The sequence below is a fragment of the Panthera pardus genome, unplaced genomic scaffold (assembly GCF_024362965.1).
Source record: "Panthera pardus isolate Hobbes unplaced genomic scaffold, ASM2436296v1 HiC_scaffold_24, whole genome shotgun sequence".
Lineage (NCBI taxonomy): Eukaryota > Metazoa > Chordata > Mammalia > Carnivora > Felidae > Panthera > Panthera pardus.
In genome coordinates, this window is record NW_026526810.1 from 111,591,712 (window position 1) to 111,619,147 (window position 27,436).

General features: G+C 53.9%; 1 protein-coding gene across 4 annotated transcripts in view; it reads right to left on the reverse strand.

Moving 5' to 3' along the window:
• LTBP2 (latent transforming growth factor beta binding protein 2) overlaps positions 1–27,052 on the reverse strand; it is a 105,967-nt gene extending 78,915 nt beyond the window's left edge. For 2 of the 4 annotated variants that reach the window (XM_053889612.1, XM_053889611.1), the window contains exons 1-3: positions 25,864–27,034; positions 18,391–18,461; positions 3,617–3,866 (exon numbers count right to left, since the gene is read on the reverse strand). In XM_053889612.1, the coding sequence (XP_053745587.1) occupies positions 3,617–3,866; positions 18,391–18,461; positions 25,864–26,357 (815 nt within the window). In that variant the 5' untranslated portion in view covers positions 26,358–27,034. Of the gene's footprint in view, positions 1–3,616; positions 3,867–4,986; positions 5,069–18,390; positions 18,462–25,863 lie in introns of those variants that run through there. The other 2 variants (XM_053889613.1, XM_019427152.2) reach the window with 2 other exon arrangements.
• Between the last annotated feature and the right edge of the window lie 384 nt (positions 27,053–27,436).

Below are 27,436 nucleotides of genomic sequence, written 5' to 3' on the forward strand. Positions count from 1 at the left end.
GTTTTGTCTGCTCTTTGCCACCCACGTCCCCACAGCAGAAAGAACCAGCCTGCTGATGGCTAACCTACACTGAGAACTAACTCTCAGGCACTCTACTAAGTGCTCTGCATACACGGTCTCATTTCGTCCTTTCTGCAATCCTTTCAGGTGGGGACTATTGACTCAGATTACTTAGGATTCTTGCCTAATGTCACACAGCTGGTGAGTCGTAAACCCAGAATTGGACCCCCCAGGATTGTCTGAGCTCAAAGCCCAGGCTGGACCCTCACTATTCAAGGTGTGGTCCATGGACCAGTGGCATCAGCATCACCTGAGGCCACGTTAGAGCTGCTTTCCCCAGACCTGCAGCATCAGCAGCTGCTTGTTAACAAAGTTCCCAGGTGGTGCACCTGCCCGTTGCAGCCTGAGAAGCGTGGATGTAAAGCGCTCTTCCATGGCTGGCTGGTCTGTCCCAGGTGGTTGTAACCACCCCTGCCCCACCTCTTCAGGCCTGTCCCCAGCTGCCTGGCTCCTGTTCCCCAGGTGGGGCAGGCCCTCTGACCAGCCTTGGGGAAGGTCTCGGACCTGGGTCTCGGAGGGAGTCTCCAGGCCCCTGCAGCCGGCCCAGGCCACAGCTGGACGACCTCCATCCACGTCTGCCTCTGCATAGGGCGAGCTGCTGCTGCTGCTGCCCTAGACGCTCCTGGCCCCTCCCTTTCGACTTCCTTCGGGAACACACGTCTCTTGGCCTCTGTCTGGTGTTTTCCTGAAGGGGGTTTCCCGGACATCACCAATCCTTGCAGTGTCTCCCCTCCCCAGATATTTTGGGCCCCCCTCTCACTTCTAGAGTGCCCCCTGCTTCATGCCAGTCCCTCTATCTGGACACCAAGGGCCTGTGCAAGTTGCCATCAGGAAAGAGGCCAAAGGCTGCTTGGGGAACCTAGCCAAGCTCACAGGAAATGTCTGACACCACCAGGCAAGCGGGATTTGGCCTCTCAAAGCAAAACACAGCTGGGCCGACAGCGGGCCACTCGGACTTTCCCAGATTTCATGGCACTGAGGTCCCAGGGCAGAGACAGAGAGACTGGGCCGGCCTGGAGGCTGTAGCTCATTCACGACCACACGGTAGCCCCTGGCCAGGGAGGCTGTGAGGCTCGAAGAGGACGTCCCTGCCGTGGGCCATTGACCTCACTGTGGGCCCTCGCCCTCCACGGCCTCTCGCACACATGGATCCTTTGCTGGGGGACGGAAGGCTCGTGTAACCCAGCCTCCTCCTCTCCCCAGCACTGGGCCTCATCCGTCGATTCATTTCGCTCACATAAGTTGAGCACCTACAGCGAGCCAAGCATAGTATTGGGTACCAAGGACACATCCATAAGAGAGCAGGACACAGTCCCTACTCTCAGGGAGCTTCTGGTCCGGTGAGCAGATGAACGGACTGTCCCGAGGGAGAGTGTGAGGTGCTCCACCCGGAAGCACAGAGCCTCACCTCTTCCTGTACTCAGAGCAGCACAGGGGCTGGTGTGTTGGTTCCAGGTACAAGGCGAGGAGCCAATGCTGGGTGGACGCTTTCTAGGTGACTCTTCAGTTTGGACCCAGTGAAGCAAATGTGGACTGAGCATTTTCTGTAAGTGAGGACTGTGGGAGGAGCTTTGCGGGAGATCCAAAGAAGGAGAGACAGAGTCACTGCCTTCCAGGGCCCAGGCCACACAGTCTGATTGCAGACACAGGGCATAGATCCACAAGGGATGCGTTGCAGGGGGTCAGAGAGCTGGGCGGAAGTGATCAGAGGGCCTTTCGGAGAAAGTGGGACTGGGCCTTGAATAGCAGGGGCGGGATGGGCTGGCAAGATGGGGCAGGGGATGTTGAACAGCTCTGACGCCAGAGTACAACGGACAGCATGGCAACTATCCCCCATCCCCGCTCGTGCGTAACAACAGGGATTCCGTGCATTATAAAACAAACGAGCCCTGCAAGCCAGAAGAGAGCTTGCTGGTGAATTCCAGGCTGGAAGGACTCTACTCCCATCCTGCTCTGGGCTGACTCTGGAGCTTGTACCTCTGGTGTTCTTCCAGATGTCTTCACACCAGGCCCACCTACCTTGCATCAACAGCTGGGACCAACCATAACAAGGCTCAGGCCCTGTCCACCTGCTCACAGCCAATCCCAGGTCATTCACTCTGCTTCCTATGTTGTCTACCTGGCCACTAGCTCTGCCCTTCTCTCTGCCCCCGCATCCCAAGGCCTTGGCCAAAGGGTCTGGCTCTTCTGGTTTTGATTTGGATCTCCCTAGACCTCAGCCTGAGTCTAGCCTTGTGCTCTTTGTGCTTCTGGCTGCCCTGGGAAACTACCTGCCTGGGTGGTTGGGGCTCTGGACCCCTACCTTACTGAGACCCTGGTTGCCTCCCCCTTCCGAGTTGCTGGACGATCTCAAGCTCCTTTCCTTTCTCTCCTGAGCTTTTCTGCTGGGGCCCTGATCTTGAGGTCAGCCTCCTCTCCCTGGTTCTCCTGGCCTCCCAGAGGACCACTCCTTTTTCCCCTTAGTTCAGCAAGACAAGGTTGCAACATTTCAGAAAGAACATCTTAAGTAGGAAGCGAATGGAAAAACGAGCCTGAAAACCAAAAGGAAAACACAGCCCCCTAGAAATGGACCAGTTTACAGAGTTCAGATTTCCTGTCCAGAGCTAGAAAAAGTCTAGCCAGGTTGGCTGGTAAGCAGGCCAGGGAATCCTGCCCATGAACATTCCCCTCACCCCACATGCTCCTTTTCTTCCCCTTCAAGGAGAGAGGTTACTGCTGAGCAGTGAATGAACTGAAGGGTTTCTTCGGGCAGAGGGGTCCTTCCTGCATGGACCATAGGCAGGGCAGGAGGTGGAGGAGGAAAACATTTTTTTTTTTAATGTTTATTTATTTTTGAGAAAGAGAGACAGAGCGTGAGTGGGGGACGGGCAGAGAGAGAAGGAGACACGGAATCTGAAGAAGCAGGCTCCAGGCTCAGAGCTGTCAGCACAGAGCCCAACTTGGGGCTCCAACTCACAAACTGTGAGATCATGACCTGAGCCAAAGTTGGACGCTCAATCGACTGAGCCACCCAGATGCCCCAGAGGAAAACACTTATAAAGAGTTTACTATGTGGCAGCCACTGTTTTAAGCACTTTCTTCACATTAACTAACTTAATCCTTACAACCATTCCATGCTTGTGATTATCATCATTGTCCCCGCCTCACTGATGAGGAATCAGAGAGGTAAATAACTTGCCTAAGGCCACGCAGCCAGGAAGCGGCCACGCCAGGATTCGAAACAAGAGGGCCTGGGTACATGCCCTCCTCAGCTTTCTCCCAGGACTGGAGGGTAGAGACTCCACTTCCCACCTCTCCTGGCCACCCCAGCCTGAAAAAAGCCTGTGCCAACCCCAACACCCACGTTTCTGCTCCCTGCACCTCTGGTCAGGGCAGGGAAAGGGGAAGAGAGCAGGGAGGAGGGAAGGAAGGATAACTCTGGTCTTCCCCACCGAGGTCTTCACCAAACGGTCCTAAGGAAGATATCCCGAGAGAGAGAGAGAGAGAGAGAGAGAGAGAGAGAGAGAGAGAGAGAGAGAGACTTGCCCCTGGACCCGAGGTCCCACTGAGGACTTACCTGGCCGGCGGCAGCTGCGAGGCCAGTGAGCGTGTTCTGGGTGTCGTGGTGCTTTCTCTGGCTGCACTGCTCCTGCGTGGGTTGGGTGACCCCTCGGCTGAGCGCCGGGGCGCTGGCCTCGAGTTCTGGGGGTCAAATTCCTCCTCAGGAATGACCTCCTCGCAGCGGGCTCCCCGGAAGCCGGAGCGGCACACGCAGAGCTGGGGCCGGCTACAGGATCCCCGGTTCTGGCAGGGCGGCTGGCACACAGCTGGGAAGACAGGGAGAGGGATGAGGGCAGGGGCCCGGACGTCCTGACACTTTCCTGGCTGGTGCTGCTTGGGCTTCCCCACTCAAGCAGGGAGCCCGACTCTGGCCTCAGAAGGCTCCCTGGGCCCATTTGTCCCCGCCTCCCCCCTCCGGTCCCCAGGGTGAGGTTCCCCTGTCATCTCTGAACAGCCAAGCAGACACCGAATGGCCAAAGGTGTGAGGCACTTGACATTGTATGGTACATTTGTGCTCACTTCTGGTTGTCTGTCTCTCCTCCCAGACTGAAAGTCCCAGAGGGCAGATGTTTTGTTTTCTTCCCTCCGGCTGCCCCAGAACTTGGAATAGAGACTGTCACAGAGTAGATTCTCAATAAACAAACAAACAAACAAACAATGAATGAATGAATGAGTTTCTTTCTTGGGAAAGGGCTCAACACTGGCCTGAAAGTCAAGGGGCAGGGGGAGGTTGAGTTGTTGGGGTTTTTCTGTCTTCCGTGAGCTGCGTGATCTTGATCTCATTGAGCCCCAATTTCCTCATGAATCACATGAAGGGCAGACTGAGGAGGCTGGGGGCATCCTAAGGGTCTCTCAAAGACATCTTCAGCATTGATAGTCTCTCTTCTTCCTCTTTGGGAAGCATCTGCTCTCAAGCTCCTCACCTTCCTTAGCAAGTGGTAGAACTCCTGCCCGAAAGCAGGAAGAATTCTGGCTCCTGGGCCCTGGATCCAGCCTGGGGGCAAAGTGGGGCTGGACCGGGGCCCCTTCCTCTGAGCTGGTGCTGTGCAGCAGCCACTGGCCCCCCAGAGCCATGACTTTTCACTGCCCTTCATCACCTTGCCAAATCTGGAGTCCCCTCCAGTGACTAGCAGTCATGGGAGAGAGAGTCCCATGCAGAGGTACACATCGGGATGCGGGGCCCTGCATGGGGAACACGAACACAAAAGAACCCAGGAGAGCATGGTTAGGCTCATGTTGGATCCTCTAAACCCAAAGTCGCCTCTATCTGTCACTCATTCACTCAACAAATATTTGCTGAGCCCCTACTAGGCACCAGGGACAATGTCTTTGTCTACGTGGAGCCCACACTCCAGTGGGGGGGACCAACAGGAAATAAGAAAGTACCATAACATTGCTTCGGGCGGTATCTCAGGCTGTGAAGACAATTAAACAGGGCGATGCGGTGGCCCATGCGTGACTTTAGATGGGGAGATCAGGACAGGTCTCTCTGAAGAGCCGGCCACAACAGATACAAAGGAGGTGGATAGGCCAAGGTCTTCCAGGCAGACAGCCAGCCAGGCACATCCAAAGCTCTGGGGGCTGGAGGGAGCAGGGTACTTTCGAGAAAGTGCCAGAGGTCCAGGGAGGTTGGGGTCTGGTGATAGGGGAGAGCATGCAAGGTCAGGGAAATAGAGGCAGATCACGCAGACCCTCGTGGGCCTCAGTTATTCTAAGTGCATTAAAATACCAGGCACCACGACACAGATCCTGAGCCTGGGATTTCCTGAGCTGTACTCTTCTTTCTGAGAACAGGCCTGGAGTCCACACGAGGGGCCAGTCTGAATAAATCTCTCCAAAATTCCACTTGGCCCATGCCACCCCCCTCTCGGAGACACTCACTGCCTCCCGGGCGCCTCCAGAGATCAGCACTGAACACCTTCCCCCGTCTGATCCCCCTCTAACAATCAATCCCTCTAAATTAATCCTCGGTGGCCAGACCGGCCTGTGGGTGTGGCTCTCTCTTCTTTCTGCCTCTGTGTGTACTGTGGTCCCTCCCTGGAACTCTTTCCAATTCCTCTCCACTTAACCTAAGTCCTACCGTTCCCTTAAGGCATCTTCCCCATCCCTGATGACCGCCTCGAGCTAGTGCACCCTCCTGTGAGCAGCTGGGACTGGCACTCACCGTGCACACCGCTCAGTGGGCATGCTGCCGTCAGCATGATGGGTGTTCACGTACGTGGCCCAATTCCCCATGGATTCCTGTGATCAGCTCCTGTGGCTGTCCCTTACACCTCTTTGCATCCTTAGCCCTAGTATACGCACACCAATGACAGATTATTTTTTATTAAGGCAGCTACTATCTATTGGGTGTTTACACTATGCCAGGCACAGTACTTTGCATATACTATCTCATTTAACCCTAACAACAATCCTTTGCAGCAAGGGTGATTATGATTCTCATTTCACAGATAAGGCCTCAAGCTCAGAGAGGGTAAAAACTTGCCCGAGGTCACCCAGCTAGTCAGTGGTAGATCTAGGATTCCAATCCAGGTCTGTTTGACTGCAAAACCCAGGCTCTTTCCTCCCCACTGCTTCCTCCCTACCATTTCTGAACCTCTACCTGGAGCTGCTGATGAAATGAAGGGATCTGGTGGCTTCAAGTCAGCCACCGAATGCACCTTTGCAGGTGGTGGAGACTTCAGGACCCTGTCCCTCTCCAGAGCCCACACAGTAAATCTTAGATGATGATGGACCATGTTTACCAGTTCATGCATTCATCCAGTGAACATTCATAGAGGACTCACTAGGTGTGAGGCCTATGGCAGAAAGAACCAATCTCTCGTGCATGAAGTGTATTGTCTCATATGGAAGCCAGGAGACAGGTCATGTGATAAATGTCAGCCAGATCCTCGAACCCAGGCTGAGGCAAGGAGAAGGGAAAGTCACGGAAGGCTTCCTGGAGGAGGTGGTGCTGATCAGAGACACAAAGGATGTGTTGATCGGGCATCATGTCGGTCAAGGGCAATCTGCCTACTCAGGAGAGAGTGGGGAAATACAGGTCTTACTTCAGGATTCGAACCATGAGCTGAATCCTGTTGCCAGAGCATTTCCTGACTGCCTCAGCATCACTTCCTGGAAGGCCCCTGGCCTCCAGATAAACAGACCACGTCAGAAGATTGACCCTGAGCGCTTCCCCAAACACACACTGCCACAGTGGCAAGATTTGGGCCTATCTCCTGGCTGCCACTCTGGGGACTTGGCCCCCACCTGACCACCCACCAGGCCCCGTCACCACCACCCCAGAGATCAGCCAGGCAGCCAAACCAAGGTCAGTGAACACTGCGGAAGCAGGTTTGTCCAGGGCAGGTCTTGGCCCTGCTTTAGTTTTGAGAGGAAGTAAAAAGGGAAGGCCTGAGTGTTTTCCCATGAACACCGCAGGGCGCCTAGTCTCTCGGACCATCTCCCTGCCGGCTGTGACCAAAGCCTGGCCTGGGTGAGAGGAGTGTCACACAGCCTGTCCCAATCCCAGTCTCCCTTCCACCTCTGAGTGGGCAGTCCTTGCCTTAAGACAGCTTTTCAAAACCAGTCTGGCTTCTGTCCTTCTCCTCTTGGGCCCCAGGATGGCCCATCCTTGACTTTAATAATAAGATCTTTCACACTCTAGAAACCCCAGACCTGAAATCCTGCAGGCCCCCCTGTCTCACTTTTATTTTGATTCACTCACTTCTGGTTCTGCCTTATTTGCTACTCTATTCCATCAACAATTGGTGGGCACCCTCCCTTGGCCAGACTGGCTGCCGGGGGGTGGGGGGGGCACAAAGACAACAAAGCTGGTTCCCGCGTGGAGGAAGCTCTGCCCAAGGGTGGGTTCTCACAACCACAGAAGCCCCTTGCCAGGCAGGGCGTTAGGTCCTCACTGAGGACCCGGGTTGGCCAACCTCGGCTGGTACAATGAACAGCTTATTGAAAATGGGTGGTTGAGGGAAACCATAAAAACAGCACTTATGGATGGATGGATGGAATGCCATGGTAAATAAAAGCTCTAAAAGGCTTCCAAGCCAGCCAGGTTGGTTGGCAGAAAAAAAACCTTTTGGGGAAGATAACCTCTCTGGATCAACCATTTACGAAACTGCACAGAGGCCCAGATTTGTCAGGTGTCAGGGTTTTGGAGGTTTTGAGCCAGCTCTCACTGACACGATCTGCACCCTCTCTTGAGTTGTTTTACATGTTTCAGCAAGATGCAGGGAACTACCTGACCTCCTCATTAAAGGGGTCACGCTTCTGTTCTGAGCGGGGCATTGCCTTATGGGACTGGAGCTGAAACTCCTCTCTTCTCTCTCCACTACCCCCAAAGTCACCCCCAAATGGTTCAAAGTGGTGGTTCCTAGTGCCCATCTGTCAAGGGCACATTCTTATGACCGTTTTTACTGGTCTGCCATAAAATAAAGAAAATAAAAAAGTTGCCCCGAGTTTTTTTGTAATGCTGTTTTCCCATTTAAAAAGTGTCTTTTATTTTGAGATAATGTCTTTCCTACTTTTTTTTTTTTGGTACTCTCTTTATTTATTTATTATTTATATATTTATTTAAAAATTTTTTTATTAATGTTTTCATTTTATTTCTCAGAGTGCAAGCGGGGGAGGGGCAGAGAGAAGGGGAGACACAGAATCTGAAGCAGGCCCCAGGCTCTGAGCTGTCAGCACAGAACCCGACGTGGGGCTCGAACCCGTGAACTGTGAAATCATGACCTGAGCCGAAGTCAGACGCTTAACCGACTGAGCCACCCAGGAGCCCCTTTAATTTATTTATTTTTTAAATGTTTGTTTATTTTTGAGAGAGCGCAAGCAGAGGAAGGGGCAGAGAGAGGGGCACAGAAGATTTGAAGCGGGTTCTGCACTGACAGGCTGACAGCAGAGAGCCCGATGTGGGGCTCGAACTCACCAACCAGGCAATCGTGACCTGAGCTGAAGTCGGACGCTCAACCAACTGAGCCACCCCGGAGGTACCCCTTGATGTTCTTTTTAAATTAAAAGTGATGGCAAATGGTAGTTTGTATTTCTTTTTTTTTTTTTATTAAATTTTTTTTTTTAACGTTTATTTATTTTTGAGACAGAGAGAGACAGAGCATGAACGGGGGAGGGTCAGAGAGAGAGGGAGACACAGAATCTGAAACAGGCTCCAGGCTCTGAGCTGTCAGCACAGAGCCTGATGCGGGGCTCGAACTCACGGACCGCGAGATCATGACCTGAGCCGAAGTCGGACGCTTAACCGACTGAGCCACCCAGGTGCCCTGGTAGTTTGTATTTCTAACATCCTCACGTGGCAAAATGAAAAGTTGGCTACTGTACTTCGGTACCTATGAGGTTTTCGGATATTTTACTGGTGCATGAAATCCAGAAGTTTGGGACCCTTCGGCAAGAGTGGTCATGTGTCCTTTTGTTGAAAGGAGACTGAAGCAAAACGTTCCTGTCAAATGAACACAGGTTTCAAAGCTGAAGGATCAGAAAGGAAATCATCCCTGTCAGAACGGCCGATGGCAGGGCCTGCTGCATAAAGCAGAAAAGGAAATGCCAAGGGCCCTGGGGCAGGCAGCTCCATGCAGTTTTGCGAGAATTTTAGGAGAGAAAACTCCCAGCCGTGGCCAGCCGGGAAGTCTTTATGTTTTGTTCTTGGAGCCTCCTCTCTCCCACTTTTCCACAGGAGCAGAGATCATGCTTTATACTTGAGAAATTAACCAGGATGGGGTACATGGCTTTCGTGAGTATTCACTGATCATTGGTAAAAAGGTTGTCAATCATGATGCCACGAAGGGCACAGCCAGCACCCCCCGCCCCCCACCCAGAAGCCAGCTTCCTCAGACAACCAGCAAGCAAGGCTGTTTCAGCCTCCCCGGTGCTCACTCCCCAATGCCAGTCCTTAGCCATTCATAATTTGGGCTTCTCCTGAACCCTTGCTTTTCCACACTCTCCTGGCACTCTCTTCCTCACTGAGGATTGGACATGTGGAAAGTTTCAACTTTGGGAGTTCAGCTCTGTGCAGTTAGCAGGATGCCGAAAGAGAGGGGAATAAAAAGAAAACCCCTGAAATTGCTTTGAAAGTAAGAAATAGAAGGCATCGTTCCCTCCAACCCCCATCTTCTGGCTGTGCCCCTTCTCCCTTCACTCCACTCCAGAACAGTCGAGCTGAGGTTTGCTCAGATTTTCCACACAAACCCCTGCCTCTGGGAGGAGACCAAATTCAGAATGGGCAGGCCCGGGGGGATTCTGGAAATAGCTCTCGCCGTGTGGCCTTACTCCTGCTCTGAGCCTCTGATCAGCTACTTGGTAGCAGAAAGAACATGAGGCTGGGAGTCAGAAGGGTTTGGTTTGACCCCGGCTCAGCCACATCCCTGCTGTGTGACCTTGGACTCGTCTCATCTCAGCGAGATGCCTCAACCGGTGCCTCAGTGATCTCTTCTATAAAGGGGGGCTGATAATTCCTGCCTCAAAGAGTCATGTGAGTCTCAAGAGAGATCGTGGGTGTGGAGGGGCACTGCACTCTCTACAGCTGTGCGACGCAACAGTCTAATGCTGCAGCCACAAGCTGTATGAGGTTATTTAACATGAAATTGATTAAAATCAAATAAAATGTAAAATTCGGTTCCTCAGTCACAGAAGCCACAGTTCTGGTGCCTCTTGTCTGGGAGATGAGCCTTGGCTACAGGTCAGACTCTGGGCCCAGCACCCCCTCACCTGAAGCTCAGTCGCTCCCCAGATTAAACCTCCATTTTCCCTAAAATCCGTGTCAGTGGGACACAAAGAACCTACCCACTAAATTACCCATCCCTCCCTCAGGACAGGGCCCTGTCGCCTTCTACATCCAGAGGCCTTTGCAGACAGGACAGTCTCCTCCCCACCCTCAGTGTTTATCTCAGCCCTGCCCTGGGCGCCCCAACTTAGGCCCTCACCCAGAGGTTTTGGTTGGCCCTGGAATTCTCTTACAGGGGGTGGGGTGTCCACTACGGCTTGAGCAGTTTCTGCATAGCCTTGACCTTTGCTTTCCACAGAAAGGGACTTTGATTGTTAGAGATCTCTGAGGCAAGGAAATGCCCGTCGGGTCCCCAGACGACTTCAGAGTCCACCTAGGCCCTGTCCACACCCGAGCTCTGCCCGGCGGCTGTGTCTCCAGGCCCCAATCTGGGCCCTGAGACCCCAGGCTGTGGGAAAAGTCAGGTCCTCAAGGACTTGCCCGGCTCCCGCCGCAGCTGTTCTCGGGACGGCTGGAAACAGCACTGGGGCTCAGGGGCCAGCCAAGCACCCGGCTCCAAAATAGCAGTTGTGTTCACATAAAAGCCTCTAATGAGAGAAAGATGCCGTTCTTGGCCCCTCGTGTGCTCTCTGCAGACGCCGTCTGGCAGGCCAAGCGGGCCTCTACCGTTTGGCGGCCAGAGGGGAGGAAGGGGAGGTGTGAGTCAGACCTTGGCCCCCAGCCCCTCGGCATGGACCGCCCTGCTAATTGCATTAACAAATGCCACAACGCTGGGCCAGTCAAGGGCAGGAGGCCAAGGGCAGAGAGCAGGCCCAATTCCCACCGGCTCCAGCAGGCATGAGGAGGGAGACCACTGGGCAGGGCTCACAGCCCAGGGCTCAGGCCTGGGTTTGTCTCCAGCTCCTGCGCCAAAGCAGAAGAGTTACCCCACTATCCCTGCAGCCCCGGGGCCTTGTCTGAGAACAGGCAGGGTTTGGAGGTGTCAGTGCCAGAGGGGCCTCTGGAGAGGAGAGAAGGATGGGATGGGGCCCCAGGACAGCCTCCAACAGGGATGGGCCCAGGAACCAGCCTTTTCCAGGGGAGTAGCTTCAGGGCATGGAAGAGAGTTCTGTGGTTGACATGAAGCCCACCACGCTGTTCTCCAAGAGCACCAGATCCCTGCCCAGGACCCAGGAGGATCAGGAGGTGGGGAATACACCACTCCTGCTTACAATTCAGCCAAGGTCACGGCAGAAGCACAGAGGGGAGAACAACCCTGCAGTCTGAGACCTGTGTTCAGATTCTGTGGGACTTTAGCTCACCTCTGTGAGCCTCAGTGTCATCTAGAAAATGGTCACGCATCCAACATTTACTATTTACCTGGGATGGTAAGCAGGACAGACATTGTCCTTTCCTTCATGGAGCTTCCAACTTAGAGAGTCGCAAAACAAATAAACACATAAATAGGAAAACCCAAACCAAGGTATGAGTCATGGAGGGGAAAAAGTCAAGGGGGCTAGGATCCAGAATAACAAGGCTGGTGTGGGCAAGCCCTGACGGAAGGGTTAGGGGAGCTCCTCTGAGGAGAGGCACTTGAAACAGAGATGGGAAAGATGACAAGGAGCTGGCTGCATAGAGAGAGAAGGAAAAGCAAACAGAGCAGCATGTGCAACAGCCTGGAGGATGTGTCTTCCAGGAACCCAGGCTGGATTCGGTGAGCCGGGGGAGTTCTGGGAGACGAGGCTGGGTACACCGCGGCAGGAAGGAGTGAACAGATATGTGTTATGATATGGTTTATGGAGAAAGACCCAGAGGGTGGGGAGAGCAGCCAGCAGGCTGCAGCAGTCACCCGGGAGCCCATACTGGCTCCTTAGACTGGAGAGGCAGCAGGGGCAGCAGGGAGAAGCAGACAGGCCCCCGAGGGATTTAGGAAGTGAAACAAAGAGGGCTCAGTGAGGGGTGTCCCGGATGGCCCCCAGATATCTGACTCGAGCATTCAGGTAGATGTGGATGGCTTTAAACAGGGTGGGTAACACCTGGGCAGGAGAGCTGGCAGAGGGAGTGAAACGACGAGCTCCTTTTGGACCAGTTGAGGGTGGGGATGTCTGGAGAATATCAAGAACAGATGTTGAGTAGGCATCACGACAAAGGAGTCTGGAGGTCAGAAAAGAGGTCTGGCTGAAGCCGTCTATATAAATCTGGGTGTCGTCAGCCCAGAGATAATGCTTCCATCCATGGGGATACGTGAGATCATTCTAGGAGCGGTACAGCGAGAAGGAAGTGGACCCAGGACTCAGTCCTGGGGAACCCAATGTTTAGTCACTGGGTAGAGGACAAGCCACAGCCAGGGACAGAAGAGGGAGCACAGCAGAGAACACATGATGACCACTCACAGGGTCAAGGGGGTGAAATGTTTAGTGTGGTCCCTGGCTATAACAGAGCATGGCTGCTATTATTGTTGTGTGTTTGTTGACAGTTAAGAGTGCCTACTAGGGCTCAATAATGGGGGACGACTAATGCTTGGGTTGGCTCCCATGGCCTCCCTCTTTGAGGGGGAGATTTTGAAGATCTGTGGAAAGTCTTGGGGAATCCCAGCATTAAGATGGGCGCCTGGCTGGCTCAGTCAGTTGGGCGTCCAACTTCCACCTAGGTCATGATCCTACAGCTTGTGGGTTCGAGACCTGTGTCAGGCTCTGTGCTGACAGCCCAGAGCCTGGAGCCTGCTTCCGGTTCTATGTCTCCCTCTCTCTCCATCCTGCCCCCACTCGCCCTCTGTCTCTCTCTCTAAAATAAATAAACATTAAAAAAATTTTTTAATAAAAAAAAGAAAAAGAAAAGGAGACTCCAGCCAAGGAGGTGAGAAGAGGCAGCTGGGGATGGCAGAAGGAAGCTACCAGGCCACCTATGTGATCCTTCACCTACTCAGTCCTTTACCACACGTGGACCAGGTAGACACTTCACTGATATCAACAGGACACAACACCTGGCTTCATGATCCCTGGGTAAGAACATCTCCTAAATACTTCTTTGAGCAAAGAGCCTTGGGGGCACACACCTGCCCACCAGGAAATCCTAAGGTACCCGTATATGCTCGGGGGGAGAGATGACGGTCTCTTGCTAGGATTGCACCTTCATGTTAATCCACTGAAGTTGTGCGATTATTCCCCTTGGCCACTTCTCACCTTGCTCTCCTCCACTCCCCGCCAACCACTGAGTCTCAGAGGATGGTTCTTCCAGAGACAAGCCACACAGAGGCTCAAAGCTGGCTCCTGGAAGCTCCTAACCAGTCAGTGAAGATCCCACCCGTGCTGTGACTCTTTTCCCTAATGTTTGTTCGGCACTTACCATTATGAGGCCCTGGGCTAACTTCTTTACACGTGCCACTCCTCTTCATTCTTATAACTACTACGGGTGCCGTTCTTATCCCTGTTTGGCACGTGGAAAAACTTGAGGCTGAGAGCAGTCAGCACAATCCTGGGATGGGCCCTGTATCCTTCAGTACATGCTGACTGAGCCTTTTTATACCATGTCCAATGAGCACCTGCCACTGTGCTGCACGCCGAGGGCCTCGAGACACAATCCCTTCTCTCGACGTCAAGGCCAAACACGCACGGAGCACAGGGAACATGTCAGGCCTTGAGCTAAACGTTCAACCTGAGTTATCTCATTTGTCTCTTACAACTCTGTGAGGCAGGGACTACTATTAGTCGCATTTTACAGGTGAGGAAACTGAGGCACAGAGAGCTTACGCATCTCACCCACGGTCACATAGCTAAGTGGCAGAGCTTGCATTTAAACCCAGGTAGTCAGCACAATCTCCTGGATGTGGATTAAGATGACAGCCAAACTTACCAAGTGCCAGGCTCCCTGCACAGACTTGTCATTTATCAGGACCAAGAGTCCTGTCCCTCCAGAGCCAGGCTACCTGGATTCACAGCCAGGCCCTGCCGATTCCTAGGTGCATGGCTTAGGGGGACAGTTAGCCTCATTTGTAAAGGGACAGAAAGATCAAGTCGAACTTATAGGATTGTGAGGATTAAAAACGAACAACATACGAACAGTACCTGAAATACGGTAATAGCTACAGACTGTTATTATTGTTAATCCTCAAAAACAGCACTGTAGAGATGGTTGCACCCATTTTACGGATGAGGCTTTATGGTAGAAGAGGGCCAGTCACTTGCCTGAAGACGCAGGGCCGGGATTCAAATCCACGACTCCTTGGATTTGGCACCAGAATCCAAAGCACACGCTCTCAACCTTGAACCTTACTGCTTGGTGGTGGTGACGGTGGGGTAACCCACCTAGCCCCCTCAACAGCTACAGGGACTCCTTCTGCCCTCCCCAGAAGAGTCCCAGCCTCTGTGCATCTAGGCTGAGAAAATAATGAGAAATCAAAGAATTCTTCAAAGCTTCTCTCCCCGCATGAGCCTTCAGAAGCCCCCAAAGCTTGTGTGTGTGTTGGGGTGGTGATGGGGGTGAGCCAGTTTTGGAAAGGCTGGACAGTCTTCCAAATGCCCCAACTATAAACAGGATCCAGTCAGCCCACACTCTACGGTGCTTCCCCTCAGGAAGGACTTCAGGCAGGCCCCCGTCAGCTGCCTCCACAAATACATAAACACATAAATCCTGGGGCAGAGCTGGCAAAGCCACAAACGGGAAGGCAGAGACCAAGAGCAGAAGAAGAGATTAGAGCCCAACTCTCGACCCTGCCAAGGTGGAGTGAGGAGCTGGGATTCGAACAATGGCTGCCTACAGACGCAGTGGCTCCCTGAGGTCCAGACACTGGACAGGGAGGAAGGAAGGGGCCGGGCGGCTGGACTGGTATGTCACAGCCACCGAGGATTCTGCGAGAGGAGGTGAGAGGGGACCAGGGTGTGGCCCAGCAGGCAAGGGCCATCCCTCCCTGTGCATGGGCAGTGGGTTGGACCCACAGATATCTGGGAGAGACCGGGGGACAGACTGAGTCTCCATAGGGTCCTGGGACTAGACTTCATTCTTGGAAGTGAGGGAAGTCCTCCTCGTCCTCCTCCCTCTCCCGCTGGCCAAGGAGGCACCCCACATGTGTGAAAGTGCTAGGGAAGAGTCCCGAGCATTCTCCAGCATTGGTACCTTGGCTCCAGCCAGGAGGGCAGCTGTGGGGAAGGGAGAGGAAGATACTAACCAACAGGGGGAGGCAGGAGAGAGCCAGCTGACAGGGTGTGGTGCCAAGAGCCCCACATTCTACAGAGCCAACACCCCACCGCCCACGTGGTTCTCGTTAGGCCCTTTAGCAGCAAAACAGCAACAAGCAAACAGTACAAGGCCCAGCTAACCAGCACACAGACCTTCGGTGGGCAAGCCAACCTCCAGTTGGGAAAGGCCCCCTGGCGATTCCTCCAGGAGAGCTGCCAGCTGCGTGCCAGGGTCGAGGGGGGATGACCAGGGGAACAGCAGGGCGAGGGGACCCGGAGAGAAATACGGGGGCTGAGGACTCCCAGGGTGGACTGGGGATATGTCAGCATGCCGGCGCATCCCCCGGCTGGGGACAACTGCACGCATGCGTGTTGGGTCTGACAATCTGCAGACTCCCCCAACTTTTGAGTTTCCAGAGTCAATACTCCAGCTGGGCGGAGACTGACGCTGGAAAATCATGAACAAGCTAGGAAACTGAGAACCTCCAGGGCTGGAGGCCCTGAGCGAGGCCCATGCCCAGACCCCTCAGGTAGCAGATGAGAAGCCCACCCCCTCTGAAAGCCACCCCGCTCCAGCTTCGACTCAACTCTCAACAACACTCTCTGCCGAGCTCCCTAGAACATATCAACCCTCCTCCCCGTCCCCAATCCCGAATCCCTCCCCAGTCCTCCAGAGGGCCCCAAGGCCCTGATATTCAAAGTGTGGTCCCTGAACCACCAGCAGCACCTGGGAGCTTGCTAGAAACTCAGACTCTCCAGCCCCTTCCCCACACCTGCTGAGTCAGAATCTGTACTTCAGTAAGATCCCAGAGGAGTCATGGGAACATCCCAGATTTGAGTTAGGGCCCCCAAGGCAAATCTTCCTCTGACTGACTAAACTCTGTTCAGTGGTCTTCAGCCCTGGTGAGAATTGCCCTAGGGTTGTTTTAAAAATATACAAATGCCCAGGCCCTAGCTTCTAACTCCAAATCTTCTGCTGAGCATAAAGGCACCTGGCTACCCACATCCCTTGTCTCCTCTGCCCAGTGGTGTGGCTGATGTTGAGGCTCAGATCCTCCCCCAGTGAGCCTGTGACCTTACGCAAGCCACCCGAGGCATAATGACTTCATCTTATAGTTCTGAAGGAAAAGTGTCTTTCCCCCAACTCTGCCACCAGCCACAGAGGGCCTGTCCTCTGAGAGCCCCACTAATCCAGGCTCCCTGAAAAGGAAAGAATTTTCAGGTGAAAGTTCTGCTTTGCTGTTTGTTTTTGAGCTTGGGGTTTTGGTCTATCTGGAGACCCTTAGAGAGACCCAAGCTTCTGCCTGAGCTTTGCTGTCAGGCTAGGAGAGGGTCAGGGCCATGGAGTTTGAGGCAGAACCAGGAGCTTGGGGAGCCAGTAGGTCCATCCCCACAGAAACAGATGCATGCCCATTTTGTCCCCTGTCATCCCCATCTCGGGAGAGATGAGGGCATCCATCAGGGCTGGGAACGCCACAGGTTCGGTCAAATACCCAGACCATTAGCTGTGAAACCCTCGCGCTGAAAAGGGCCTGGGGCTTGTCATTGGGAAGGAAGGGGTTCTGCTGAGAATGAATCTCTGTATCCAGGCTTAGGGCCTGGGAGAAGGTAGTGGCAGGAAGAGACAAGTGAGGCCCCTGGGCCAACCAGGCCTGGGGAGCTGATGAGTGCTCACGAGGAGCCCTGGGGTGCGAAGGAGAAAGATCCAAGGGGCTCTCTGGAGCCCCCGTATGTTTTCACCTGTGAGGATTCCAAATTCCAGAAGGCCCAGCCTCAGCTGGTGTCGGGAGGGAACAACCCCCCCACAGAGAAGAGTATGGGGTTCTAAAGTCAAAATGCCTGGATCCAGCCCCAGATCTAGTGCTTGGAGTCGTGTAACCTTGGCCATGTTTCCTAATCAACCCAAGACTCAGCCTCCTTGCCCGTAAGTGGGAATGGTCAGTAAATACCCACTTTACAGGATTATTGAGAGTCTTGATAATGTACGTGAAGGGCTTAGCACAGTGTTAGGCCCACAGTGAATGCTCAGCTCTCAGCTAGTAGGAATAGCAGTAGTGATCCCAGTTCACAAGTGTAGAAAGTGAGGCCCACAAAGATAAGGTAAGATAAGACATCTGGCAGCAGGGTCTAGTGATTAAGAAGAGGGACCCCCCGGAGTCAGGTCACTTGAGCTCAAACCCCGCCATTTCCAGGCCAAGTGACCCGGAACCTGCTTGTGACCTGCTTGTGCCTCAGTTTCCTTATTTGCCAAATGGAGAGTAGTACTCCCTGCCCCCCTGGCCATATAAAGTGTAGCTTGCACAAAGCGAGTCCTGTGTAGGGATTGGCTCTTGTCGTTGTCACCGCCTCTACACCATGAAGCCTCTCCGAGAGTCTTAGGCATGGACCCCTGGCTCTTTCTGCCTGGCTCCCTGGTTTCCATGTAACTAAGATGACTCTTCTCTCTTTTCTCTCATCAGGGCCAGCCTGCCAGCTTCAGAGCAGTCTCAAAAGGCTCTCCAGATGTGGGATCAGAGCCTCATCTGACAGCCTATTCCTGGCAGATGCCTGACAGAGGCCAGGACCAGCAGGGCCAGGGGCCATGGCAGGGTGGATTCCCATGGCACACAATGTGAATGGTGCCCCTAGATGTGGGACACGGAGACTCTGGGGTCAGGCATGTTTTGCAGACTACAGGGGCATGTGGGCACCTAAGGGACCCCGTGGATGGGGCAAGTGGGGCACCAACACAGTGGGGCAGCAGGAAGGGAATGCAGGAAGCTTTAAAAAACATAATCGGGGGATTTTCTCCGAGAAGTTGTTCCAGCTGGAGGCCTTTTTAAAATCTCCTCCCTTCCACCATAGGCCCCTGGCCTGGCCAACCTCAAGGGAGAGAGGGGGGAGAAGGGTGAATGCGGCGGAGGCACTCACGTTTGATACAGTGGTTGGTGCTGTTCGCCGTCGTCCATCCCGGGCAGCACTGTCCCCCGCAGACGTTCCTCCTGCCGGATCAGCAAAACGGGGTCAGCACAGGGTGCTCAGAGTGGTACTATTCACAGAGCTGCTTTGGTGGTCCCGCCCTCTACTGGCAGGGCCTGGGGGAACACTGCCAGGCTGGCCACACTGTCGCCCTTCTCTGGGGAGTCCACATGGCCCAGCGGTAAGCACTTTGACATCCTGCAGATCTAACACTGATTCCTGACTGCCATTCTCTGAGTGATCTTGAGAAACTCCACTCCCGCCATCAGGATGACGGACATAATAATACCTGCCTAACTGGGTTGTTGTCATGATTAAAGGAGAGAGAGAGAGAGAGAGAGATACAGTACCTAACACAAAGAAGTCACTCTCCTGGGACGATAATGAGTGATCATGCAGATGATGAAAAAAGCAAGTTCAAGAAAGTTTAAGTCACTTGCTGAGGCTAAACAATGAGTAAGTGCCAAAGCCAAATGCAAACTTGAGTTGGCCCGTCTCTAAGTCATGCTCTGACCCCACACTGCCTCTCACCAAAACGAAACACCATGGTCCTTTGCCCAACAAATGCTGACCATGTAGGGAAAGCTGGAAAACACATGTAAAACAGTCTTAAGGACCTACATATGCGTCACCTGCCCACACATGCACACGGGGAGAAGCCTGCCCCTGGCAGGCCAGTGGGTGTGCAGTGGGGACAGAGGGACCTGGGGTTATAGTATTTCTCTTGAGGAGGGACTTGAGGTGGTGAGCTGGTAAGAAGATGAAACTGTGTACTTGGGTTAAGCTGCCTCTGCATAGCGAGCACGCTTTTTCTTTGGGCAGGCTGATAGAACTTACTCCATGGGGGATAGTCCTTCCCCAGCTACTCCTTGGTTCTCGCACTGAGGGCATCCGCAGGAGACGCTGGTCTATACTGATCGCTGGGGCACTTGCCCAGCTCACTCGCACTCTGCTTTCAGGTGTGTGATCAGACCCCTGTAGCCCCAGCAGGTTTCACTAGCCCCCACTCTTCGTCTGAAGACTCAAATGCCCAGACCTGGGTGACTTCTCTAGAAGGACTCTTCCTGGAGAAGGCTTCTGAGGGCCTTGGCCCTGGCTTCATGGGCCCCATTACTGGCATCAGAAATGGTCTACTGAGCACTCACTGAAACAGGATGAGTGGGGCAGCAGAGCACGAGCTGGAGAATCAGGGCGAAGGACAGGGAAGGGGCCTGTTCCTGTGACCTCTGTGGCCAGGGGAGTAAGCATCTGGTCTCGCTTATGAATTTATTTGACATTTCAACGGACCCCTAAGCTTGTGTGGTTTTTGCAGTCTTACAAAACATTCAAAATAAATTCCTGCAGCTTGGAAAAGTTGAAGCCCGTTTCTAGCCCTTTGGCCCAAAGTTGTGGGGAGCTGCCTCCCAGGGAGCTCCCAGAATATCCTCCCAGCCAAAAGCTGTGCCATTCTGGCCACCTTGTAGCCTCTCTGGACCACTGCCTTCAGCAGCTTCCTGGCTCTATGAGAACCTCCTCCCCATCAGGGCCCAAGTCACTGGGTTCTGAGGAAGGGGCTGGTCCTCATACCCAGGCTTTCTGAGTGTGCACGCCGGTGGAAGGGGTGGATATTTTACCCACCCATTTGTAAGTCACTCGTAAGTGACCAGTCCTCACAGGGGCCTAGGGGTCTTTGAAAGGAAACAGTCTGCATCCCCTGGGAGTTTCCTAAGAACTCAGGTCTGTTAGAGCTCAGACAGCACAGACTGAGGGGCCCACTTGGCTAGGAGGTCATGGCATGGAGCCCAGCCCAAGGAGGCCCCCTGAGCCAGCTGTCACCCCCAAAGCCCTCAGGACAGCTTTGCAGCTGAGTATAGGAGGCAGCAGCCAGCTCTGCCCTGCCTGCTAGTGGTAGAATACAGCGAAGCCTGGTCAGAATCAAAGACTGCCAGGCAGAGGGGGCCAGAATGGGGCTGGAAGGGCACTCGAGAGGGATTTGGGTACTCAATGGAGGACTCTGAGAGTTCCTTCTAGGCCAGTATCAGAATCTTGGGTAGAGGCCCAGGGAGGTGGGAAATGACCACTCAGCAGGCTCTGGCTAGCTGGAGGGAGCAAGTGTTTGACTAGCTGGGGCATATATGACCGAGGGATTCTGACTCCCTGGAAGGTCATTTGAGCCCAACCTTCCAGGTGACATCTCTCAGCAAACATCAACTCAGTATCCAGCATCATTGTCCAGCCCTTGGGGACACATCCGGCTAACAGCCTGGGACAGCTGCTGTTCCACCTAGGACCAACGTGGTCACGTTGGTACTTTGTTAAAAACCTCACAAGGCTCTCCATTGGCCTCTCATGAAGCTGGCCAGACCCCCACCTGCCTGTGCAGTCTAATTGCCCCCATCACCCCTCCCTTGTCTCCATGACCTTCCACAACCAAAGCTATGATCCTCCAAGGCTGCAAAATGTGTTGTCCCTGAATTGCACCACATAGGGTCACATTTTGATGCCTTTGCTTAAACTGCTCTCTATCTAGAATGCCTTCCTTCTCTTTGCCGATTGAAACCCTTTGCATACTCCAAGACTTCCAGATCGAATGTTACCTCCTTTGCGTGAACCTCCCCTGATATACACTCAGCCTTTCCCATTCCCCATCCACTGCATTCATTTAGAACGGATTGTCTCAGGGCCTGGGTGGCTCAGTCGTTTGAGTGTCCAACTTCTGCTCAGGTCACGATCTTGCGTTTTGTGGGTTCGAGACCCGCATGGGGCTCTGTGCTGACAGCTCAGAGTCTGGAGCCTGCTTTGGATTCTGTGTCTCCCTCTCTCTTTGCCCCTCCCTTGCTCATGCTCTGTCTCTGTCTCTCTCTCTCGAAAATAAACAAACATTAAAAAAATTTTTTTCAAGATTTAGAACTGATGTCTTGGGTTATTGGTAATATGTGTCTCCATCTTGACTATCTGGAGAAGTCTTTCTTATTCCTCTTTGTGTCTAACACAATGCCTGACACCTGGTATACATTTAATACTTCTTTGTTCCACTTAATCCACTGTTTCCCAAATAACGGGAGCCACACCCAGAGTAGGAAAGGGGTTTTAGGTTTCCACAATCATAGCATTCGACAATGCAAGAGATTCCCTTTTCAGTGATCTTTCTAGCCTGATTAGATGAGTGAAAAAAAAAAAAATCTGCCTGAGGTTAGGTCTCCACGCCAGGTCCTTCCCCTAACATTTCCCAGTCCCCCCTTTCAATAGGAAGCATACCACAGGGGCGAGCTTCCTAAGATAACGGTGTCTGACTAGAATTTGAGAACATTTCATTATTTCAATTCTCCTGCAATTACCTTCTTTTATGACAAGTGGTACTATTTTCGGGTTCAACAAGAGTGATACAAAGTGTCCTCGAAAAATGAATTTATTTATGTAGAAAAATGAGCCAAGCACTATTTGCAATCGCAAAAAAAGGTAAGTCATCTAAAGGGTCAAAAACAGGAGGGTGGATAAACTGGTATATTCAGACAATGGCATAATAAACCACAGTTAAACTGAATAAACGTGAGCTGAATATACTAACCTGGTTAAACTTAAAAATCTAATGAGGAAGGGAGAAAGCAAATTGTAGGAGGATAATACAGTATGGTATCACTTATCTAAGTTTAAAGATATGCAAAACAATACTGTGTATTTTACGGAGCCGTGCATTCATAGTAATTGTGTAAAAACATACATTGGAATCATGAATGAACTCAGGGTAGTGGTTAAAACTCTGGGCAGAGAGAGAGAGCGAGAGAGAGAAATTTATAGAGGAATTTTGAACTGAAAAAAAATCAGAAGCAAGATGTGCCAAAATCTTAAGGTTTGAACAATCTGGATTGTTAGGCATATTATTTCCAATACCTTTTTGTATGTTTGTACAAAACTTCATATTATAAAATACTTTAAAATTGATAAAATACAAAATCCTGCTATTTTAACAGTATATAAATTCAAAGGAAAATAATAGAAGAGGGAAAAGATCAAGGAAAATATTATGAAAGTGTTTGGCTGTGAGGCTAGTTCAAGATATACTGCCTATTTTGAGACAATGGCTTTAAAAGTCCCCTGTAGGGGTGCCTGGGTGGCTCAGTTGGTTAAGCGACAGACTTGGGCTCAGGTCATGATCTCATCATTAGTGAGTCTGAGGGCTCTGTGCTGACAGCTGAGAGCCTGGAGCCTGCTTCAGATTCTGTGTCTCCCTCTTTCTCTGCCCTTCCCCTGCTCGTGCTCTGTCTGTCTCTCTCAAAAATAAACATTAAAAAAAATTTTTAAGTCCCATGTAGACCATAAATTTCATTAGTGCAGGATCTTTCGGCTATGGTTACAATGTATCTCACACACCTAACGTTGTGCTTCGCACATGCTTACTAAATCATCCTTGTGTGCAATAAATTCCCACTACAGTTTCGTGAGGACACGGGCTGTGCCCGCCACTGCTGTTATCTCCATGATCCAGCACAGCGCCTGGCATACAGGAGGCACAGCGCCTGCATACAGGAGGCTTTTCTTTTTTAAATTTTTTTTTTCAACGTTTTTTATTTATTTTTGGGACAGAGAGACACAGAGCCTGAACGGGGGAGGGACAGAGAGAGAGGGAGACACAGAATCGGAAACAGGCTCCAGGCTCCGAGCCATCAGCCCAGAGCCTGACGCGGGGCTCGAACTCACGGACCGCGAGATCGTGACCTGGCTGAAGTCGGACGCTTAACCGACTGCGCCACCCAGGACAAATACTTGTTGAAAGAATAAAGAATCCGGGAAGTAGTAACGCAGTTCCAAGCTCCACCAGAAGGTGGCACTTGGTCCTTGGCCCTGAGCAACCCACTAGGCAATTGCCAGAGAGGTCAGCCTGGCCAGAAGCCATTAGCCAGAATGGGCCTGCGTAGAGGAAGCAGATGGACAAGACTGCCACTCAGCCCTCCCCAGCTGATTTGGAGGGGTTGTGTGGACTGCCAGATGAACCCACCCTTTATCAGAGCTGCAGAAGACTATCTGGGGGAGAAGCCGAACCCCCAGATACACAACTTGTGATACCTTGTGTGCGCCTGTGTATGATAGGTGCCTACGGGTGGCACCCTGTCCATGTCCTTACATGCCTGTGCACATATACCGGCTCTATTGTGGTGACAATCTGCTTTGCACATCTTCACCTCATTTCACAACTTCTTTTTTTTTTTTTTTTAATTTTTTTTTTAATGTTTATTTTTGAGACAGAGAGAGACAGAGCACGAATGGGGGAGGGTCAGAGAGAGAGAGAGACACAGAATCCAAAACAGGCTCCAGGCTCTGAGCTGTCAGCACAGAGCCCGACGCGGGGCTTGAACTCACGGACCGCGAGATCGTGACCTGAGCCGAAGTCGGCCGCTCAACCAACTGAGCCACCCAGGCGCCCCTCATTTCACATCTTCTAATAGTGCACCCTTCCACTCCCACCCTGCACTATCCTACCTTCCCCCCCCCCCCCAACTTCCACCTAAATGCCAATGAATAAGTTCCCCCATGATCTGGCCCAACCTATGGCTCCAGCATCACTCCTATGGCTTCCCTACACCAGGGTGCCCGCTTGTCCCCAGGCCAGTGCCAATAGTGAAAGGGCCTTGTCCTCTGGCACTGCTACACCTCTGGACCCCACTCCTGCCGCCTCCCCTCTGCTTCCCCACAAACTGTCCATTGACCCCCAGGGACTGCAGCTCACAGGGCTGCCTTCTCCTCCGAGCTCCTCAGCCATAGCTGTCCCATTTCTTTATGCTTTAACATGAACTTTCCGTTACTAGAAAGCACATTCACTGGCACATATCTGTTCATCTCTCTAACTCCCTCTCTCTAACTTTTAAGTAATTGAGTTGCTTTCCCTGCAGGAACAATGCCTTTGTCACTGGGCTGCCATCTCCTATCCCCTGCTCTGCACACTAGCTCTTAGGAAGCATGTATCAACTTGCACACATCCCGAAAGGAAAAAACTGAAACACGTGGGTGCTCCATTAACCCTTGTTGGCTGATCCTGGGTGTGAGCAACTTGGCAGTGCATGGGTGTACTCTCGGCCTGCTTGAAGCTGGGCCTTCCGTGGGCAGCAGGGACTTCATCCCCTCATTCAACAGATACTCAATGAGCATCAATTATATGCAGGCACTGTTCTAGGCACTGGTAATATAGCAATGAACAAAACAAAGCCTCTGTTTTCATAGAATTTACATTAGTGTGGGCTGGGAGACCAAACCATAAATGCGGAAACAGAAACAGGTAAAGCAGAGTGAAGGGAGAGAGGGTGGGGCAGGAGTAATCAGAGACCTGTCTGAGCAGAGATCTGAACGAAGGGAGGCAATCCTGCTGAAGTGGGAAGAGTGCAGCAGCCAAGGAAAACCCGGGGTGGAAGGCCGTGAGGCACACGGTCCTCCAGGATAAAACTGAGGGTACAAGTGTCCTTACTGTGCACTGGGACTGAAACCAACTGGTATATTGGGCCCAGGCCATAAAGCCAGAGCCCTTCCCAGCCTCCCCCATCCTGCCCCCAACCAGCCGCTCACTGCCCAGGGCTCCCGTGTCCTCTATTCTAGAGACACCTGTCATACCCAGACAAGGCCAGTGCCCCTCAGCCATGAGGATCCCAGCTGGGATGAGGGTTGCCTGGGAGGCTCCCGACGCTGCGAGGGCGCCCCCAGCGGGCAGCAGGGATGCCCGGGGAGAGGGGAAAAAAGCAACTCACAAGGTTGGGGAGAGACTTAGTCCTGTAGATTGCACGAGTCGCGCTGACACGTAGCTTCACAGACGAGCACACAGACCCATTCTCCCACGTACCTACTGTACGCCAGCTCGAGCGGGAACAGGCTTCGAACCCAAAGTGCCCTTGAGCCCCTGCCCCCTCCCACGTCCAGCCACGCGAGGGCCCAGGCAGACCTGCGTCCCAACTGTATATACACTTATAGCCAAGTTGAGGCGTCGCTGCCAGCTCCGTTCCCGGAGATGCATCTGCCTTGGCATTCTGGAGCCCCGACCTCCTGCCTCTACCTACCTGCGCTCTGAGCCCGCTCGACCGCTCTCGGGTCTCAGGCGCCTGTAACGCCCACTCCCTTTTGGTTCCCGGCAGCGCTGCGGGAGTCTGCGGGCACCAGTTAGCGGAGGGCAGGCGAATGCACCCGCGCCTTGCGAAAGGATTTAACGTCAGGTCTCGGCGAGCTGGCACGAAAGGGTGAGGATGGTGTTTCTCTCTGCCCTCAACTCTTCGAAAGTGGGGCGGATCTCCGAGCCTCAGCTTCGGAGTTTGCTTGCACTCCCCGGTGCTGTTTGCTTGCAGTCCTGAGGCCAGAAGAACCAAGGGCACGAGCCCGGGGCCCTCTCTCCTCTCGCCTGCCCATCCCTCCACTAATGAGCACACGGAGACCCGCCCTCGCTTCCCCCGACCCCTCTGCAGTGCTCACCCCGTAAGTCGCCCTCGCGGCGGGGTTGGGGGCGCAGCCCCGGGCCGCTGCGGGGTTCCGAGGCGCGGGAGAGCCGGGGCGGCCCGGGCGCGGACTGCGGGCTGCTGCTGGCCCAGGGGACTGCTTCTCCAGGTCTGCGCAGGTGGCTGGGCTCGGCGCGGCTGCTGCGCGCGGGGCGGCCTCCTGGCCAGCGCGTTGGCGGGCCTCCGGGCGCTCCCCCAGCCGAGTTGGGCCCGCTCCGTGGGCGGCAAGCCCGGGACGGGCGCGTCCTGCTCTCGGAACAGACTGTACACCTTGGCCGCAGCCGCGGCGGGGTGACTGCCCCCGGGGCGCCGAAGCCGGTTCGCCTCCCTGCCAGCCGGCTCGTATCTTCCCACCGGGTCCCTCTGAGCGTGACCCATGCCCACGAAGAGAGCCAGGGTGAGGGCCAGGAGGCTCCCGCAGGGGTTCCGCAGGGCGCGCCCGGTGCAGCGGTGGGTGGTCGGGGGCCTCATGGCTCCGGGGGCGACTGGAGAGCGGTGAGCGCGGGGAACAGCCCCGGGGGCTTGCGGCGTCTGCGCTCCGCTCCCCTGCCGGCGGCCCGCTACTCCTGGTCTAGGGGCTCCGAGCCAGCCTTCCCCGGGCGAGGGCTGGGCGGCGTGAGCGCTCCGGGGCTGGGCGCCCCGAGCCTGGCGTCCGCTCGTCTCCAGCCGGGTGCGCACCGCCGCTGCACTTTTCGCGCCTTCTCCCGGTCTCTGCGGCCTTCTGAAGGGGAGACGGACGCTTTTATTTTTGGAAACTTCCCCCTGTTTTTTCGCCTCTTTTATCTACATCATGCCCCCTCCTCGGAGGGACAGCTCAGCCCCCTCATTACGGGAGAGGGAGAGAGGAATTCCAGCAACACCCACTTTGGCACCGGGACGCGAGCGGGCGGCGAGGGGGGTTAACCCGTGAGGAGCTGGGGGCAGCGCAGAGCTGACCCGACGGCTGGCGGGGGAGACGACGCCTGCCGGGACGGGGGCACCTGGTCACCTTTCTCTCGTGCTGGGCAAGCTCGAACTGCTGACCTGTCCCGCATTTATGTCCTGCCCCCGCGCTCGGGGACAAACTCCCGGTTGGGTGACCGAGGCTGCGGCCTCGAAGGTCTGAAGGAGGCCAGGAAAGGTATTAAGAACGGCGTGACAAGAGACTGGCCCGGCGGGACCGCCGTCCGGCCCCTTCGCTTCCTGCCCCGGCCAGTGGGGGCGCCCTCTGCGGGATCGGCTAGCCTGCGGCGGGGGCGGGGCAGCGCGGGGCAGCGCACGGAGCTCGCCTCCCCCTCCGCGCGGCAGGACGCGTGAGCGCTGGAAGGTCGCCTGGGGCGCGCGCCCTGCCTGGGGCGCGCGCCCTCTAGTGGAGCTGGCTGAGTCCTCCGCCACCTTGCAGCCGCTGCCGGCCGCCTTCGCTCCTAGGTCTTAATCCTTTTCCTGTTGCGTCAGGGTCCAGACTAGGCCTGAGGCGGCGATGGCGGATCCTGGAAGAGATACCATCTTTTAAACAAAGGTATAGATATAGAGGATCTAGAATAAGGTCACGCAGGAAACAGCGTGTATCC